This window comes from Bicyclus anynana, chromosome 12 (genome assembly GCF_947172395.1).
Source record: "Bicyclus anynana chromosome 12, ilBicAnyn1.1, whole genome shotgun sequence".
In the NCBI taxonomy this organism is placed as follows: Eukaryota; Metazoa; Arthropoda; class Insecta; order Lepidoptera; family Nymphalidae; genus Bicyclus; species Bicyclus anynana.
The window spans coordinates 11683024-11702603 of NC_069094.1; the positions used below are offsets into that span (position 1 = coordinate 11683024).

At 33.9% G+C, this 19580-nt stretch overlaps 3 protein-coding genes across 5 annotated transcripts in view; 1 reads left to right on the forward strand and 2 right to left on the reverse strand.

Annotated features, from left to right (window-relative positions):
- LOC112052765 (uncharacterized) overlaps positions 1 to 19580 on the forward strand; it is a 50272-nt gene that overhangs the window by 18179 nt on the left and 12513 nt on the right. For all 3 annotated transcript variants that reach the window (XM_024091971.2, XM_052884722.1, XM_024091972.2), the window contains 2 exons: positions 11468 to 11607; positions 12951 to 13069. In XM_024091971.2, the coding sequence (XP_023947739.1) occupies positions 11468 to 11607; positions 12951 to 13069 (259 nt within the window). The remainder of the gene's footprint in view (positions 1 to 11467; positions 11608 to 12950; positions 13070 to 19580) is intronic.
- On the reverse strand, positions 1118 to 2816 carry LOC112052766 (uncharacterized). Its single transcript, XM_052884728.1, has 3 exons — positions 2520 to 2816; positions 1457 to 1624; positions 1118 to 1326 (listed from the first exon to the last, which is right to left on the reverse strand). The coding sequence occupies exons 1-3, from the start codon at positions 2549 to 2551 to the stop codon at positions 1143 to 1145; spliced, it is 384 nt and encodes a 127-aa protein (XP_052740688.1). The 5' UTR covers positions 2552 to 2816; the 3' UTR covers positions 1118 to 1142.
- LOC112052768 (uncharacterized) lies at positions 8522 to 11018 on the reverse strand. Its single transcript, XM_024091982.2, has 3 exons — positions 10551 to 11018; positions 9928 to 10085; positions 8522 to 9653 (listed from the first exon to the last, which is right to left on the reverse strand). The coding sequence occupies exons 1-3, from the start codon at positions 10709 to 10711 to the stop codon at positions 9454 to 9456; spliced, it is 519 nt and encodes a 172-aa protein (XP_023947750.2). The 5' UTR covers positions 10712 to 11018; the 3' UTR covers positions 8522 to 9453.

Sequence of the window (19580 nt, forward strand, 5' to 3'; positions counted from 1 at the left end):
AATCTATATTGAAACACGAATAGATCCAGTTCAGATGAATCTCCATTGGCTGTTACTTTTATAGTGAAATTGAAAAATTTGCTACCTGCCAAAATAAAAAATATTATACTGAACTGTTGATTTACCATATCTATATTAAAGTAGGTAGTGTGAATTTCAAGAGTTCTATATTTTGTATAAGTGGATAAGATGACGGCTTGTAAGATGAATGTAAGCTACTGTAGATAGACAATTTATGGTTAAGGGAACAAACTATAAGAACAACCCAAAATAAAAACAATATAAACTCCGTTTTCAATAAACTGTAATTGTAAATGTATGTCATCATCATTATCAACCCACATTCGGCTCACCGCTGAGCTCGAGTCTCCTCTCAGAATGAGTGGGGTTAGGCCAATAGTCCACCACGCTGGCCCAATGCGGATTGGCAGACTTCACACACGCAGAGAGTTAAGAAAATCCTCTGGTATGTAAGTTTCCTCATGGCGTTTTTCCTTCACCGTTTGAGACACGTGATATTTAATTTCTTAAAATGCACACAACTGAAAAGTTGGGGGTGCATGCCCGGACCGGATTCGAACCCACAACCTCCGGTATCGGAAGCAGAGGTCATATCCACTGGGCTATCACGGCTCAGTGTATGTAATTAGTCAAATAACTAATTAATGAAATAACAGCTACATTACTTAAATAGACAACAAATATATTCTCCAATAAAAAAAATCCTCCTTTCTCTCAATATTTACCACAGACGCAGTTACTTATTTATTTATTTGTTGAGAATATTCAGATTAACAGTGTTGTTATGCATTCAATCATTTCTAGCATACAACACTTTATAAAGACACAAGTAATTTAAAAACTCAATAGCAATTAAATGAAATCAAACTTAATTGTAAAGGTATGTTTAAAAATTAAATTCGAAATGCCAATATAAAAGTACTGCTCATCCAGATGTCATAAAATAAAATAAGTTCCTGATAATGTAGCTGATAATTCCATTAGTGATAGACTTTTTAAAATTGGTCCAGCAGTTTCTGAACCTATTAATAAACAAACAAAAATCAAATCTTCCCTCTTTATAAAAGTAGTTTAGATACAAATAATTAAAAAATTTATATTATTTAGCCAGAATCAGGTATTTAAATAACTGTTGCATTACCTGGAAATAGATCTTTTTTGAGGTCTTCGCCCTTTGGTGGGTCTTTGTCTAGTTGTACGTTCTTGCTGCCACTTACATATCCTTCAGCAAAGTTTATCTCTGTCCAACATGCAATACTTTTTATATCAGGTTTGTCTAAACCCTTAGTAAGATTGAGTCTTATCCTGAAAAGTTATATTAAAGTTGATGAGTTTGATATCATTGTATTAATAACTAGCCAACACCCCATGTATTCACTTTTATAATTCACCACTTAAGGTGCTGAATTTATATTTATAAAAATTTATATTATACCTTTGCGTATTGGCTTGAAATGTTCCATTTATTTCTATGAGATTGCCATGTCTTAGTGCCCTCGGTAATCGGAGCATGATCTCGTTGTGTGTGTCTGATTTAGGCCAAGCTGTATTTTGCGAGCCTCTGTTTAACTTAGTCCTACACACCTCATTGTCAACAGGGGAACTAGATTCAACGAAAGAGGTTCAGTTAATAATAAAAATCTTTTTAACAAAAAATTTAACCGACTTCAAAATCACAAAAATAAACTAAAAGAACCACGTTTCTCAAAGAACCTCGGGAAAGAAATGTCTTTAAATCTTAAAACTTTATGATTTAATCGACTTTATCTAATGCATCAATGTGTTTCAAAGTGATCAGAAGGGGTAGCACATACGATGTTATTTTTCGCTTTTTAGTTTATTTTTGTGATTGTGAAGTCGGTTCAATGTTTTTGGTAAAAATATTTTATTTTTCTGTTTTTAATGTGTCCAAGCATAGTAAACGAAAGCGCCACAGTACGGCCAATTTCGTTATTTTCATTTTAACACAAAATTACTGAACCGATTTTTATGAAAATTAAATGGGACCAATCTGGAAGTCTTCAACAGTTTCACAGTTTCACTTCGGTAGATTATAATTTACCGAAAAATAACACGTTCAATTGTAGTCAGTATGTTCAGTTCACAATATATCGACAAATTACAATAACGCGAGTGAGATTATAAACTAACGTATTTTACAATTTAACGGTGACATATACAGTTTTAAAAATATGTTTTCGTGGCAACTCTATCTACAGAATCTGACTTGTAATGTTGACAACAGAATTGACATTGACATTTAGCTATCAAAATTATTGAATTTGAAATTGGAATTGTTTGGAAACAACCTATGGTATCTATGGGAAACAATAAAACAATTCGACAATGTGACAAACTACACTTTCAAATATCGAAATATTACGCAGACAGAGATAACGTTTTAACGTTTACAAACTCAAGTGGATTTTTGTAATTTGTATAAATTATAAAAGAGAACCTGATACATCTACACATACACGAATTCATGAAAACCTTACCCATTAACACACTCCCAAAAGTTTTTTAACATCGCGACGTCTCTAAGTTTCCAATCAATAAATGAACGAAACACGTCAGTTCACACTGAGATTCGCTCTTAGCTACCTATCAATGATAGAGATATGGAATGGGTTGACTGAGATGACGTTGTACCGAAAACAAACACGCTCCCGGCGGAATAAGGAGTCACTATACACTTCTAAAGTGTACACTGTTCCGTTCGAGACGTCTGCAACGATCACAGCTTGTACACATAAGGCGTACAATGTTAGACGCGATATATATATGTAGCTTAATTATACAAATACAAATTGTTTTCTCCAAATAATGAAGCACATTAGGGCAAGTATGACATTTCTACAGTCTTCATACGATGTAAATACTTCGTTTGATTTTCTTCCTCGTGTTAATTTTAATTAGGGTGTAACAATCAATACTCAATTCAATTCAATTCTTTATTTGCTGAAAATGTATTCTGCTATTTCTGGCATACAATAATTTATATATCTATACTATTATAATTAAGCTGAAGAGTTTGTTTGTTTGTTTCATTGAACGCGCTAATCTCAGGAACTACTGATTCGATTTGAAAAATACTTTCAGTGATAGATTCATTTATATAGAAGATTGTAAGAGGTAAAGTTTGTTAGGTTGTAGGGGAAAATCTCTGGATCTACAGAACCTATTTTGAAAATTATTTCACCAATAGAAAGCTACTTTATTTGCGAGTGTCATAGGCAATATTTTCCGTGTGCTTTCGGAAACAGGAACTATGTGGGTGAAACCGCGGGGCGGGTTTTAGTGGCATTTTTGCGTCAATTAGAAATTTTGTATTATCTCTGAAACTATATTGACTAATTAACATACTTTAAAAGGCAAATCTTATCTCTATAATATCCTCTTGATTATTAAGTAGTTCATTTAGAAGGATTTAAGTTTAGTAGTGTAAATGATGACGTAAACCTTAGTATATGATTAAAATAATTTATTAAAGTACAAAAGGTACTATATCTGCTAAAATATAGAACATAAATATATGCTGTCGCGATACTTTTTGTAGAAAATGATGTGATCTGCAAAGTTGTTGTACATCATTTTATTCTAACATCAATAGTTTTTGCAGCGCACGCTATGTAAACAAAACTTTTGTACACCTTGGGTTACATTATTGGAATTGCAGGAAGGATCCCTAATTTTTTTGAAAATTTAATATAGTGTATAGCACTCTGGGATAGTGGAGCTTCGCCACAGTGAAAAAATTTTTTAATTTGGTAGTTTCGGAGCATATTAAAAACATACAAACAAACAATCAAATATTTCTTCTTTATAATATTAGTATAGATTACGATAAAAGGTTTTTAGTAGATTTTGAAATTTTATAATCTTATTTATTTTGCAAACATCTAGATAATCATTATATATAATGATTTATTTATTTTGCTATCATCCGCGAAAAGTTGACGAACCCATGCGACAACGACAATTATTGCAATTGCACGTTGTAGAGTCAACATCTCCTGAGGATGCTCCGGTTTCGGGGTGAAACGTACGTAGAGAGTATTTTGCCGGACCTGGGTGACGTTGTCGCATGGGTTCGTCAACTTTTCGCGGATGATAGCAAAATAAATAAATCATTATATAATCATGATGAACTTCCGCAAAGTAACGCCTGCTTCTATCCAATATCTAGATAATCTTTTTTTTACATATTAATTAGTTATTATTGACCTTATTTATGGGAATGTCTCATAAAAATCAATATATTCAAACCTAGTCATCATCCCCATTATGCAATGAAGAGGTCCAAGTTGGGTAGGTACTTGTCCAGAAAATGTTTATTTACTCTTCCCAACTGATTGTAATCATTTAAAGAGTGAAACATTGCCTCCCTCATCCCGAAAACCTGCATCGGAGCAGTGTGGTGAGATAAGCTCCTTTAAAAGGAGGGATTTCTGGTCGTCTATTAGACTTTAAAATAATTAGATTATTATTAATAAAAAATAAATCATTGAAATTATTGTACAAAGTTTTTTATTAATTCGTGATTTAACACTACAAAGACGGGCGGGGGTCTTTTGACCCATTTTGATCAATCGATTAAAATCGTTCGATGATTTTTCATATTTTGTTAAAGTATATATATATATATATATATTATCTGCATTGGAATGGAAACTACTGGAGAGGTTCTTCCAGTTAATAAAAATAAACAACATTAAATTAGGATAACTGATAATTCAGGATAACATTTTACGAGGTTTCCTAACGATATATTTATATTAAGCTGACCTCTGGAACTAAACTATTAACTAAATATCCATTGCTAAACAATTAATTATAATTAATAATACAAATATTAATGATACAATTAATTTGTCTTTGTTAATTTTTTTTCTTCTTCTTCTTTTCTTAATAGTGTTTCGTGAACATTCCAATATATTGATGTCATATACTTACCGACTACGACTAGCCCTTATTACTAATCTAATATCCACGCCCTATAGCGACTACATAGACAGGTGCTTCTTCGTTATCAGTTTCAATTACCTATACCTACCAGCATTTTTAAAATCATGCCACAGTTATTCTTTACTATATAAAAATAAGTCGGGTTTTCCTTCCTGACGCTATAACTCCAGAACGTACGAACCGATTTCCACGGTTTTGCATTCGTTGGAAAGGTCTCGGGCTCCGTGAGGTTTATAGCAAAGAAAATTCAGGAAAAGGTAGGGTAAGGTAGGGGTAGGATAGGGGTAGGGTAGGGGTAGGGTAGGGTAGGGGTAGGATAGGGGTAGGGTAGGAGTAGAGTTGGGTAGGGGTAGTTGAAAGTTTACATCGAGTTTCACGCGGACGAAGTCGCGGGCGTCCGCTAGTGCGGTATAGTTATAGAAAATGGATTCACCTCTATAGTTATATTATAATAGTATGGCTTTTTGTCTTAGAATATAACATTTCTGGGGTAGTTCCCGTATTTTATTATATACCGATATCCTTATATTTAATGTCGATTAGCATTGCTGTACTATTGTTTGAAGAGTACTTAAAGTTACCGATGTACAAGCACATGGCGCCATCGGTTTGGTCCGGCTTCTCTGCTGATTAGCTAAGGACCTTTGGAATTCCAATAATGGTTAGAACCTAAGCTTAGGAAATAATGTTTGACGTAATGATCACGAAGTATAACATGTTAATAACCGGAACGAAAGGGTTAACGTGCTCTCCAAGACACGGTTGTAAGACCAACTAATAAAATAAAAGGAAATACTAAAAGCTCAATTAGATCCTATAATATAACTATAGACTTAACCCGGATCCAAAGCCACATAACCACGGAACAAAAAGGTTGTCTATAAATACGTTGTTTTAAGTTTTCGGGCTTACATTTCTTACGCCAACTAACATTTTTAACGCTAGCACAGATTTTCTTTTCTGACTGTGTAAGTGCCCTACAGTACAGTGTGCCCGCAGAAGCATCGCCTGATGGGGCTCAAAGGCAGAAGAAGAGAGATAGGCGGAACAACACTCTAAGGGCTTCTAATCTGTATATACATTATGCCAATGCTTTATGAGGCTTTGCCGAATGAAAGATTTCTCTTTGTCTTTGTGTAACCATTGGGTTGATAACTGATAAATGTAATATGACAAACGTACGAGTAAGTGTACCTAATGCTACACTTTAGTACTAGATGCGTACGTGACATTAATGCAATCACGTTGTATTGAGGTTTCTTTGACGCAGGTAAAAATACATTTCACAAGTTGTGATAATCTTGACTCGTCATACCTACTTATATTTTGTATTTAAACAGAAATGACTAGTTAGTTTTATAGTTAAACTTGAAATTGAAACATCCATGTATAAATGGAATGAAATGAATTGGCAAGTTATATAAAAATACACTCGTATTTTTAGACGATTTTATTCAATTGTTTTGGTCAAATTAAGTAAAGGAGAAACCTGGAATTGCTAACTAATTTGATAGCGAGATAGCCCAGTAGATATGACCCCTGCCTCCGATTCCGGAGGGTGTGGGTTCGAATCCGGTCCGAGACATGCACCTCCAACTTTTCAGTTGTGTGCATCTTAAGAAATTAAATATCACGTGTCTCAAGCGGTGAAAGAAACCATCGTGAGGAAACCTGCATACCAGAGAAATTTCTTAGTTTTCTGCGTGTGTGAAGTCTGCCAATCCGCATTAGGCCAGCGTGGTGGACTATTGGCCTAACCCCTCTCATTCTGAGAGGAGACCCGAGCTCAGCAGTGAGACGAATATGGGTTGATAACGATTATTTTCAAAGTGATCTTTGGCTTAGTAAATGCGTATTTTATCAGATTGGCTAGCGGATGCTCGCAACTTCGTCCACGTGAAATGGATTTCAGTCGATGTGTATATCGAGAGAGCAGTCAACAGACGTCCAATCACATCCCGTACCACTTCTATGTCCATTCCCATCCATGGAAATATTTACTAGACATTCTCTACAGAAACAGAGAGGTGTACATGTGTTTAATGTGCTGCTAGTAAGAAATGAACAAAAATCTTACCTTGTACCATAGTTATTCTGTACGAGCGATGGTTTGTTATTTATTTGATAAATTATCAATATCTAAATGAATAATTTAAACTGCTATAAATCCAATATAATACCGGATATATTATGGTAAGTACTAAATGAATGCGTGTCCTTTTTTATTCTCTACAGGTTAGCCCTTGACTACAATCTCACCTGATGGTAAGTGATAATGCAATCTAAGACAGAAGCGGACTAACTTGTTAGGAGTAGGATGAAATCCACACTCCTATCGGTTTCTACACGACATCGTACCGGAACGCTAAATCGCTTGGCGGTACGTGTTTGTCGGTAGGGTGGTAGCTAGCCACGGCCAAAGCCTCCCACCAGCCAGACCTGGACCAATTAAGAAACCTCAATCGGCCTAGCCGGGGATCGAACCCAGGACCTCCGTCTTGTAAATCCACCGCGAATACCACTGCGCCACGGAGGCCGTCGAATAAGGAGGTGTCTACGTCTGTCTAGATTCTTCGTACACTGTTACAATCCTCTATAGTTCAAAGTATCTATTTTTGCCGCCTTTCACAGATGTTTTATTATTTTGCTTATAGTTCTGTTTATTTTTGATCGTGCAAAGGAGTGGACACAGATGGCGCTACTAATTTTGTCTCAGTTTATATCAGTCGCGGACTAAACTTCAGGGCTTAGTTTCTAATAATTCGTATTATTGCGGTACTTTTATTATACAGGATGCTCGGGAATAATTCCCATAACTCTAGGGTTATATTCTGTAACAAAAATTAATTCAATATATTCAAGGAACATGTGTTTTAAAATGAATATTTTCGGAGTAAATAGTATTTCTTTTGTAAATAGACCTTAAAATGTGTCCCTTATACGCATCCTTATAAAAATGACGTGGCCTGTACGTACGTAGACGTGGTGAAGGCGTGTGTTACATTTTTCTAGGTAATAAAATATTAGTTAGCAGTTCGGTTGCAATAAGTGGTCTCGTCATCATCTTGTAGTTATGGGAATACTCTCCAGCACCCTGTATAACAATTCATTTTATTGAAGCCTGTAAAGTCCAGACCTTCGTCCTTTTTAAAAGCTGAAAGTTCCTCAACCATGCTCCCTACCATAGGTAGAAAGCTATGGAATTTAGGTCATAATCTTTTTGGGAGGTAACATTTTCTTCTGAATGATCATGTCCTCAATCGCTAGACTATGTTAAAGATATGAAATTATGAATGACAGTGAATGCTTGAATGAATGAATGAGTAAAAGCTGTTTTCTAAAGGTGGAAGATTTTTTAAAAATCGGTCGAGTAGTTTTGACTTTTGAGTTTTTGTAAAAAACAAAAAATCAAATTCCACATCTCTATAATGTTAGTTTAGAATTTAGATGCTTAAATAATAAATAATAACCAGAAAAACATAAAAAAACCAATATTTTTAAAATATTTATATTAAAATTGCAAAATCGACGGTTTTAGAACTTAGTACCTGAACTTATTATATAGTATGAAGTTCGTCATATTTGACAAATTAGAAAATTTTCGCGGTTTAAGAAATTTCAATTTGTTAGGTAAATGAAATTCGAAATCATCTATCAATTTAAAACATCATAAATTCATCTAAATAACTAATGACTAGAAAAGTATAAGTACATACATTTACCTTAAATAGTTACTAATAATAATCTCACGTGGTTATATTATGATAATATTACAGCTAATATACAAGTATGTATAATATATCTAAGTCTAGTTATATACAACTGTCACCTATACATCATCTCACTAAGATTGTTAGGAGTCAAAGTATTTGAATAATTAAATCATTCATAATACAATGCTTTGGTAGATTTTCTTTATTTAATACCTTTTTCATGTCTATCTGTTCAACAGGCTCAATTAAAATATATTTTCATTTCATTTAATCCTTAGCTTTACGTAACACTCCGTCAATCTTAGCCAGTTCCAGTTTTCAATCTAATAAATAAATATACATTCAAATTCGAATTTGTCATTGAGGGTCATTTAATTTTAAAATTAAATTAATCTACGATTACATGAACATTATATAAAATTAAAGCTTATTTTCAGACAGTGCACCTCGATAAGCACGTTTCTGGAGCATGTCACTCATAATTCGCAATACCAGATTATAATAACCGTATCTTTTGAACTTACGAGTAAATCATTCCATTTCAATTAAGGCAATATGCATTAAAACATCGTGTTTGGTATACGTCCTAGATCATCAGCAGATTAAACACACTTTTTTCATGGAGTCATTCAGTGTTCGTCGTAAATGGTTCTACTTTCTTCCCCGAAGAAAGCAATTCTTCCCCGAAGAAAGTAATTCTTCTCTCGTTGTAAGGTAAAGTCTTACCTTAAACGTCTCATAAAATGTAATTTCAGCGTCGTGTAAAATTGAAGCTCAAGTTTTCAACATGTTCAACACCATCGAACACGATGTATTCGAGATTTTTGATAGACTTGAAAGTGCAGGTTCCTAGATACTCATTTCCTCTGTCGTGTTGTTCAAAAAACAACTCTATATTCGCATCAGACTTATCGACTTTAGCAAGACCATGCAACGAAAATGGCACTTCTTCTGTAAGTTAAGGAATATTTTATTAAGTTAGATATATGTCCACTTTTAATATAAATAGTAAGTAAAGGAATATTTTATTAAGTTAGGCTTTAATCCATTAACATATTTCAGTAAACATCTAATTCTTAGAATCACTAAAACCAGAATTTTAACTTTATGTTTTACGACAATGAGGCTGAATAGGATTAAGAGTATTTAAACTTAGCGTTCAACATAAAATCTACGCCAAGTTTAACAGCCCAATTTTGGTATAAACTATAAAGGAGGAACTTACTCATTTCAGGGTCAATATCGTAAACAATCGTCCTTTTAATCACATTCTGATTTACTAGTTTAATTATTATTTCATTTGCGTTTTCTATGTTCTGCTCTGAAATTATTTTGCATTGATCTTGTTCTTTCATGTTTTCACCAGAGAATGTTGCGTTAAAACTGAAACAAAAGTCTTGATAAAAATAATACTCAAATCTTGATGATTATTGCTCGAACTTTGTGATACGGCATCGAGAATTCCAAAAATATGATTTAAATGAGAAATATAGATATAGGATAATTTTTTTCTTAACCGAATTTGAAATTAATTAAATTTTATATTTATACCAGTTAGCTTCTAACAACGATTGAAAAAAAAATACACCTCTAAAATATTTTTATAAAAATATATTATTAGTAGATTTTTTGGCAAAGAGTAAATTAAACGCCTCTGAGTGACTAATTTTCAAAAATCTTTTCTAGTGTCTTACGTTGTTACAACGGGAAATCCCAACGGATCTCCGGCTTCTATCGTAATAATTATACTTACTAAACAATACATAACATTAATTCCTTTACGTAATACATATGTTAATTATAGAACGGTTCTAAAGAATTATTACTAATCACAATTATTTTACTTACATGCCAAAGTTGTAACTGTGTCCGAGAATAGTTATATTTGTCTCCGAATTTATATCCTTTGGTAGTTTTAGCACTGTTTCCATTGACGATGATAACGGTTTCATTTCTATTTGTGTTACAAAAAACATATTGAAAATTGCAATTGTTTTCAATAAATCCATTTTGATTGGCACTTAACACACACACTTCTTTATAATTACTGTATTATTAATTGTATGAAAACTAATGTCTTTGTCGGTTTAATTAATTGTCACTTAATAATCACTGACGTGCTACACTACGTGTGAATTAATTAATTGTGATGGTTTTCAAAATGAATTGTGTTATATGACCACCAATTTATGATTCACCAACAGGCTGCTACAGTTTTAGTTCCTTGTAGGTTTTATATATGATGAAAATTCCTTATACAAGTGACAAGTTTATAACTATATATGGAAAATTAGGAAAAAAAAATCCCAGGTAAAAATCAACTATCCAATGATGTTATGAATATCCAATGCATGATATGACTCATCCAATTAGTCACACAAAGGATAATTGGCATATTGATTCAATATCATAAGGTTTATAACATTGATAAAGAATTAGATTTTTAAGTTTCTTTGATTTAAATACGTAAAGGTAAAAATATTTAATTTATTTAGTTTCTAGCTCAGTCAGCAACCTACTCGTATTATGGGGCAGAAAAATTGGCATGGGACAAACTTTTCTTATTTAGTGCAATAATTTTAAACGCCTTACCGTTGTTAAAACGATTGATAAAGACTTTGAGGAAATATGTTAGTAATGTATGTTGTCAATCAGCATTACTTTTATTTTGACAGTTTAATTTATAAATGAAAAAAAAAACCCTTGAACGACTATCCCTCAGGACAACAAGATGTCCTTTAAATATAATTAATTTTATTTGATAGGTGAATCAAATGTCTACACGTTGGGAACTATTGGTGCGCATCGAGTCGTCACCACAAAGTTGCCATCGGTTGGCAGAACTAGAGAGGCCATGACTGCTGCCGGCAACACTACTACTAGGCTACTGGGGACATTCCAAAAGGTAATCTGCTATTTTCTAGTGCTATAGGACATGAAATGGACTCCTAAAATTAGAAAAGAGAAGTCACTGCTCTCATGCAATGCCCATTTTGTACACACTCGATGTATCGACTATACTGCATATTTGGTCGATAAATTCAGAAAACAACGAATGGTTTTGGCCAGACATTGCGAAGATGTGGAATGCACTCAAGTCTGCAACACTTGATGCTTGGATAATAATCTTCAAAGAGAGAATTTGCTCTAAGGAACTGAATTTACTAAAGGTTAAATTTTACGGTCTGTGATGGGCCTGCAACTATACACTCAGCATACGCCAAATATATTTATTCTTTAACATAGAACTACAAATTTGAAGGTCTTCAATAAAACTGCCAGGTGTACTAGCTACAATATTTTTATCACGCGCCACAAAAATACCTGACCGTTTTTATTGGTTATAAAACTTCCAAACACTAACAAATCTATTTAGCCAAGTGGCGTTAACCTATTTAGTATGACCTTGTACGCCTGTTCATACGAAATAATGTTGAGAATTGGTCAAAGCTCATTTGGTATGGCGCTATTACGTTAGTAATGTATCAAATATGTTCAGAAATAACTGTACTTGCGTGCCTTCGTGTATTGGTATTATTTCTGTAAGCAATGCGATAATATATCCGTTTATTTTTGAACGATACTCAAGAGATGTTTTATTTTTACATTATGATTTACAAAGGCAGATGTTCGAACGTTAAAATTAATTTGATGCAAGAATTTTCCTCGTACTAAATTATTATCAGCCTATATTTTAACTACTACTAAATGTACGGATTGTTATATATCCAAATGAATCTAATTGATTTAAATCATTACTATGTTAACTGTCACGAAGGGATTCTCAATCAGCGGTAAATCTAAAGATCCGTTGGTTTTGGCGAGTTCTTCAGACCCATATCTACTAATATTATAAATTCAAAGGAAACCTGTTTGTATGTCTATTTTGTTACCTTTTCGACAAACGTAGACAATTATCTCTTAGCATGGCCTATTAGATAGAAAAGGTGGTTGAAAGTTTGTATGAAATTACATAAACTATCGGTTAAACTAAATAACTTAACTTAATAAATGGTTCAAAGTCTATTTCATTCTACAGGCGAAACCTGTAAAATGAAATAAGTAGTCTTTGAACCATTAACTCATTTTTCGAGTTACATTCATAGAATAAGGGATGAAAGTCACATATTATTATGGTAATAGTTGAAGTCGCAGATGTCTGTTAGTAGTAAAATATGCTAAGAGTGATGTCTTATGCAAGTCACATGGTATTCGAACTTGGTATTCATGGCAATTCTGTATCCGCAGGTGGATTACGTATTCCTGGTTGGCGTCGGCGGCGGAGTGCCGCACTATACGGACTATGCCAAGCACGTGAGGCTTGGAGACGTCGTCGTGTCTACGCCCGCGCCGGATCTGCAGGATAAGTAAGTTCTGCTTCTCTACTGCTATACTTACTACATGTTCCTATTACTATAATACATCAATACATATTTAACACTAGTAGACGCCGCGCGGCTTCACCCGCGTGGTTCCGGTTCCCATAGGAATACGGGGATAAAGTATAGCCTACAGCCTTCATCGATAAATGAGCTATCTAACACTGAAAGATTTTTCAAATCATAGATACGAACCAGCTTAAAAAATCTTTTTTTTCTGTTTGTCTGGGATGAATCTTTGGAACATCTGAACTAATTTTAACGGGATAATAGGACATATACTACCATCTACCTACTTTTTATCCCGAAAAAATCCAACATTTATGTGGGATTTGTGAAAAACTCAATTACGCGTGGACGAAGTTGCGGTGTCTTGCTTGTTTTATAAAACCCGACCTATAGGATAAGGCCTTACTCTAAAGGATAGAGTAGGTAGATCATCGGAGAAGCAAGTTTTCCTTACCACTTACCCGGGTATGGAAGTACGCTTCGAGGCCCGTACCCCCACCCGGCCTAATCTCCGGTCTAAAATCCAAGATCTTAAAGTACAATATAGTATTCTGTTAATTTCTATTGACAATATTTATTCGACGTTAAGTGTACCTAATTCATATCGTAAATTGTTAGAACACATTAATCTGAATTCTGAACTATTGCAATATAAAATCTTAAAAGACCTTGAGTATAAACGTCTATGAAATTGGTCTACGTACTTAACTAAAAAAAAATTAGGTTGTAGTTTAAAAATAAATATTTCCATGATTTCTATAAAGTACACAACCGTTTTAACGTAGATAATTACTTTATTATCTTTCAAGGTTATATCTGAAAACATGACTAATCGCGAAGTTCCCACCCACAGTTTAAGAAACAATTCGAGGTTTCTGTGTCGTTTTATCTCAACAACCTACAAAACCTGCAGTTAAAATATTGTCTTTTTCGGGTTGCTAATATAGAAACCTAATTTATGTAGCCTCAAAAACTCCACGGTTAAGGAGGTTGCCCCAAACAAAGTGTTAATTCCTCGGCCATTGGCCTACTGTGTTAACAAAGACTTTAGACACTCATTTGAAGGAAAATATTATAAATAAATAGTAAAATAAATTCATTTGGACAATACACACATCACTATCTTGCCCCAAAGTAATAGTCTGTATTATGTCATTTGTTGCTGTCTGTGTTGCTAAGTGGAAAACTCAAAAGCGGCTGAACCGATTTGGCTTATTCTTTTTTTAGAATATTCCTTGAAGTACGACGATGCTACCATTGTAACCCTACGGGTAGGGTAGGAGTATTGTAGGATTGGTATAGGTATGAAATGCACATAAGTCAAAGAGAAGCTTGACCAAGTCCGCTAGTTATATTTTTAAATGTAAATAATAGCAAATAGTCTTTCCAAAAAATCTGTTATTAATTACCTATTATTTAAAGCTTACCTACTTTTAATCAAGTAAAATGATAGGAGTATCTTATAATATTAATTATTATCTAAAGAACTATCTGAAGTATGTAAGATACAAATAACTTTGATCCGACTTGCTTTGACAACTTCTTTGGGCACCATTTAATCAATTGCTTTCTAAATAAGCCGCAAAAGTTAATTTCGAATCCAATAGATTGGCATATAATTTATTTATTGGGCATACATGGGTAGGTAATAACTATAATAAATACATTAGTTCTATGCTTAGACCATTAATAACTGGACGTGGTTCGCTAACCGTTACCCCTCTGGCAAAGATCAAAAATCTATGATCTAATGCGTTTATAAAAACTGTTGCTACAGAATCGATGTTTCATTGTTGTAATCGTTTTCGTCGTGTAAGGAGCTCCCTAAAAATGCCGGTTTGTGTAGTTAAATGGCATAAAAAACGGCCAAAAACTTGTAGTTTAGTAAAAGATGGAGTAACGTTTCATTTGAAAGTATTTAAACCTTAATTTTATCAATTTTTTAATAAAAACAATTTATAAAAAGAATCGATTCTTTTGACGAAACAGCCAAACATCGATCAGTAATCGAATATTCTATGTATTTAATCTGTGGATAGTCTAAGCAATGTCACAGTAAATATGCAAACAGTAGTTTGACTTCATACTAGAGGTCGAAACGCGAGCTATACCTCAATTTCAATTTCAACTTACTAGTTAAATAGATTTTATTAATTAGAAATAAGACTATAACTCACTAACATACTAAACTTAAAACAGATACACTAACAATATACTAACATAGAAAAAAAAATTAAAACTGTTACTCTTATTAATTGAAAAACTTGTTTAATGTAATAATATAAGGAATAATAAAGGCTTTGAAATTGAGAAAAACATAAGGGATTAAAGGGCTAACATAATTTACGGAACCCTACACTGCGCGTGGCCCGACCCGCACTTGACCGGTTTTTTAATATTTGGTCACGTAGTGTGGAGGTAATAACTAGATGGCATCACCAAAATAAACATATGAATACGACCTATCCTTCAAGGTCATTGATTAGTATCAGCCTTATTTAAATCTACCAATCAAAAAACAACACGCATATTATTGATCACTTCCTATTTTACTACAATTTACAAAATATTTTATTTGTTTACACAAAAAAAGTATATTTACAATCACAAAACTAAATGGAAATACAAAGTTGGCAAATGTAATTAAAATGCTGGAGGCAGGCAGTTTACGTACCGCGCGCTGTAAGTATTTATTTCAAAAATACGGTCGAGTATACTGCTTGTATATATTTTTACTGTGCACAATGTGTTTGTTAGTGTGTGTAAAAATTACGCGTGTGTGTATTGCGTGTCAAATTTATAGTTGTGTGTAGTGTATGGACACAGAATACCTCGTCCCCCTCAAAAAATGACAGACTTCTTTGTTGGTGAATTTGGGTGCGAACCACGTCCAGTTATTAATGGTCTAAGGTTCTATGCATCCTTTCTACACCTGTAAGTTGCACAATGCTTTTTATTCTGATTGTGTTACCCTAAGGCTCCTTAATGGGACTTCAGCGGCGTCACCGGGGATTTTCACCGTCAAGCATCGTCTGATGGGGCAAAAAGGTAGAAGCAGAGTAGATGGGCGGAACGACTCTCTAGGGGCGTCTCATCTGAGACTCGGACCTCGGCTTAGAGGGCCTTTCAGGAAGGGTGTTTTGATTGAGTGTATCGGTCCGCGGTCCGGGCGCCCCCGAGATAGTGAGTTTAAAGGTATTCGGCAGTGCGTTGCGATGGGATGGGTGCTCCGTATAAGGAGACTTTCTTTTTTTCCTTGAGAAGAGTACTGCTGCACTCTTCTCTGGGTTTACCTCTATCCTCCATTTGCGAAACCACTTTGCTATTTGAACTATGTGCAGTAATGTATGGTATGAGGTGCCATGAGTAAACCTCAGAATACAGAAAACCACCAGAAGGAGTGATAGCGCAAAGAAGTGAAGCCATTTAAACTACACATTTTACGATTACTCACTCTGTGTTTGTCGTGTTGTTTGACGTGCTATACAGGTGACAAATTTAATTAAATTAAGCCGTCTTGTGCTATTCCTTCGTGTTAAAATGCCGTTGGTAAAAAAAAGAAACTGAATAGGATCACATTTCACGTGTAAGTAGCACAAATAAATATTCTTATGTTAAAATAATGAATAATTTTTACGTGAATTTAGTTGTCATAGAAACCGATGACTTCATTTTGTAAGTGTTGCCAATGTAATTGTTTTGATTTTCCCTACTTTTAATTTCAATTCAAGGATTTATTATTTATGTAAAATATTAATCAACTAAATAGGTAGGGTTCCGGCAATTAAGTTGAAATAAAATTGTGGTAATCAGCGCAGATAAAGAAAGTGTAAAATAATCTTAAAGCTTTAAAATTTTACAAATAACAATGGCGTGCTATATTATAATAAGTTCGTTCGTTCTTGTCTGTTTGTGTGTTTGTTTGCACATTTGTTTGTTTTCGTGTGTTTGTTTGGTCTTTTGTTTGTTTGTGTACCTACTTGTTTGCTTGTTTGTTTGAGCAAGAGGATTAAATAAAATATTTTTATCTTCAAAACACATTCTTAAAAGATATTAAACCAATTAAATGGCCTTATTTATACTTGAATTTTAAGATACATAAAAATTAGAGAAATAAGACGAGATAATAATAACTGTGCACGCGATTGAAATACATATTTATAATAATAATATTATATAATTATATGGAATATATAAAATTATTATTGTAAATATGTATTTCTTTTGATTGTTAGTTGATAAGTTTTATAATAACCGTCTTATTATATCTATTATTTATTTGTCCTTGTCTTAAATTTTTTAGAGTTTATTTTCTTGCTGACTCTTAGCAATCACTAGAAAACCGGTCCCACTGTTTTTATTATTTACCATACAAGTTAACATTTAATGTGATGAACTGTACACTTATTGTTTTCCTTTTAACATTATAAATTTTTACCACAAAATAGGGAAAAATTTAACAGCCTCATGTACTAGCAACATTACGCGGGTGAGAATTGCGACGAGTGCAGGCTGTTGTGTACAATTTTTGGACACACTGCGCACTATAGAATGACATCTAAACGTGGCTTCTGGTGGTTTTCTGTATTCTGAGGAGTAAACATTGCAACACTTGACGCAATTACAATCGCGTGCGAAATTTTGAATTATTTGACATTTTTAATGTACTACATGGAGCTCGCATTTAACATTCGTAGCTGTGTTTATAATTGTACCTGCGAGGATAACTGTAATTTAGGTTCAAATTTACTTGCCGGGGTCTCTAGGTTCGCTTCCAGCTCTTGTCTAATTTCTGAATGATCAGAAGTCTGGTTTCGATCAGGAACTCCGGTTGGAGGAATGGGGATATAAAAATACCAAAATGATACAAATTTGAACTGAAAAGCTGTAAACAAAACACGTGCTAACATCGTGTTTATATTAATGAAGCCTTGACACATATATAGAGTTTCCAGTTTAACCGACGACTAGGCGCCATGAGGCACAGTCATATTGCACCTTAACCAAACGTGAGAAAATCCAATAATCCACTCATTTGTCGAATCATAAATTGTCCTTTCGTAATTATTTCTTGGCATTACATCGGTGGCGGGTAACTAATGTGTAGGAAAACCCTACACATTTATTTATGCTTATTCATTGTTCTGAATTTTGATCTATACTTTTATTCGTTGCGGTATTTCAGATTCCTTTTTGGTAAAAAGATTCACAAATTCAAGTTAAATAGTTACAAAGTAATGTCTATTAACTTCCTCGTTGGTCTGTAGTTAGTCTATTTGCGCACGAGGTCCTGGGTTCGAATGTGGTTCAGGGGTTGGTATATGAATTAGAGACCTTTTATTTCTTCTAAGAAATTGTTCCAAAGGAGTATACCCACCAGCCCCAACGTCGGCCCCGGGAACCAAGGTATACCCCCGTATAAAAGCATATCGAGATGATAAAATAATGTATAAATAAAGATCTGGTTAAATATAATTGGTTTTATAAAAGAAAAAAAAATTACCAAAAAGTTTGCCGGTATACCAAAGCGTGGAAGTAACATTTGAAGCTGTATTATTCCAACAAGCTTCAAAAACAAGAAAACGAATAAACAATCCAATCATAATCTTCTAAAAATGTGGTAAAACTCAGGATGTATGGTCAATAATCTTAGCTTATCCCCATGGTGACAAATTAAAGCTGAATTAGAAATACCGTAAAACGTGGCAAAATTTTTTTGATTAATGATTTTTATCAAAAAATGATTTTTTGAAAATTCTTTATAATTCTACTTTTTTTTTTATTGTTTTACAAATTAGCCCTTGACTACAATCTCACCTTGATGGTAAGTGATGATGCAGTCTAAGATGGAAGCGGGCTAACTTGTTAGGAGGAGGATGAAAATCCACCCCTTTCGGTTTCTACACGGTATCGTACCGGAACGCTAAATCGCTTGGCGGTAAGTCTTTGCCGGTAGGCTGGTAACTAGCCACGGCCGAAGCCTCCCACCAGCCAAAATTAATAATGATTAAAGTAGAATTATAAAGACTTTTTAGAACTAAGCAAATTACCGGGTGGCTTGGTAACTAGGGTAGGCCTGGGCCAGGGATGGGCATTTTCCTTTTTCAGCCTGGTGTTAGGAAGTCGGTGGTGTTACTCTCTAACCTGAGAGCATGCTAAGCAATCGGTTCATGCAAAGCGGTTTAAAATATTGAGACCTTACAGTGGTATTTAATGAATTTAAATTTAAATTTCCAAGGAAATCCAAGTCATACACAAAATGTAACGTTAGTACGTTCAGCTATTCTGTGTAGCATTCTCTAATTGGAACAAATTACCTAAATTGGTTATTAAATCAGGGTCAGGCATCGTCCGTAGGTGACCTCAGAATATGCCCCGAGAATGGGTTAAATGAACGTGCTCCTTGAACTGTTGATCATAACATTACCTGTGTAAAAACGTCATTGATGACTCTGTAAACCGAGTTCATTACCTATTTTATTGTGTCTCA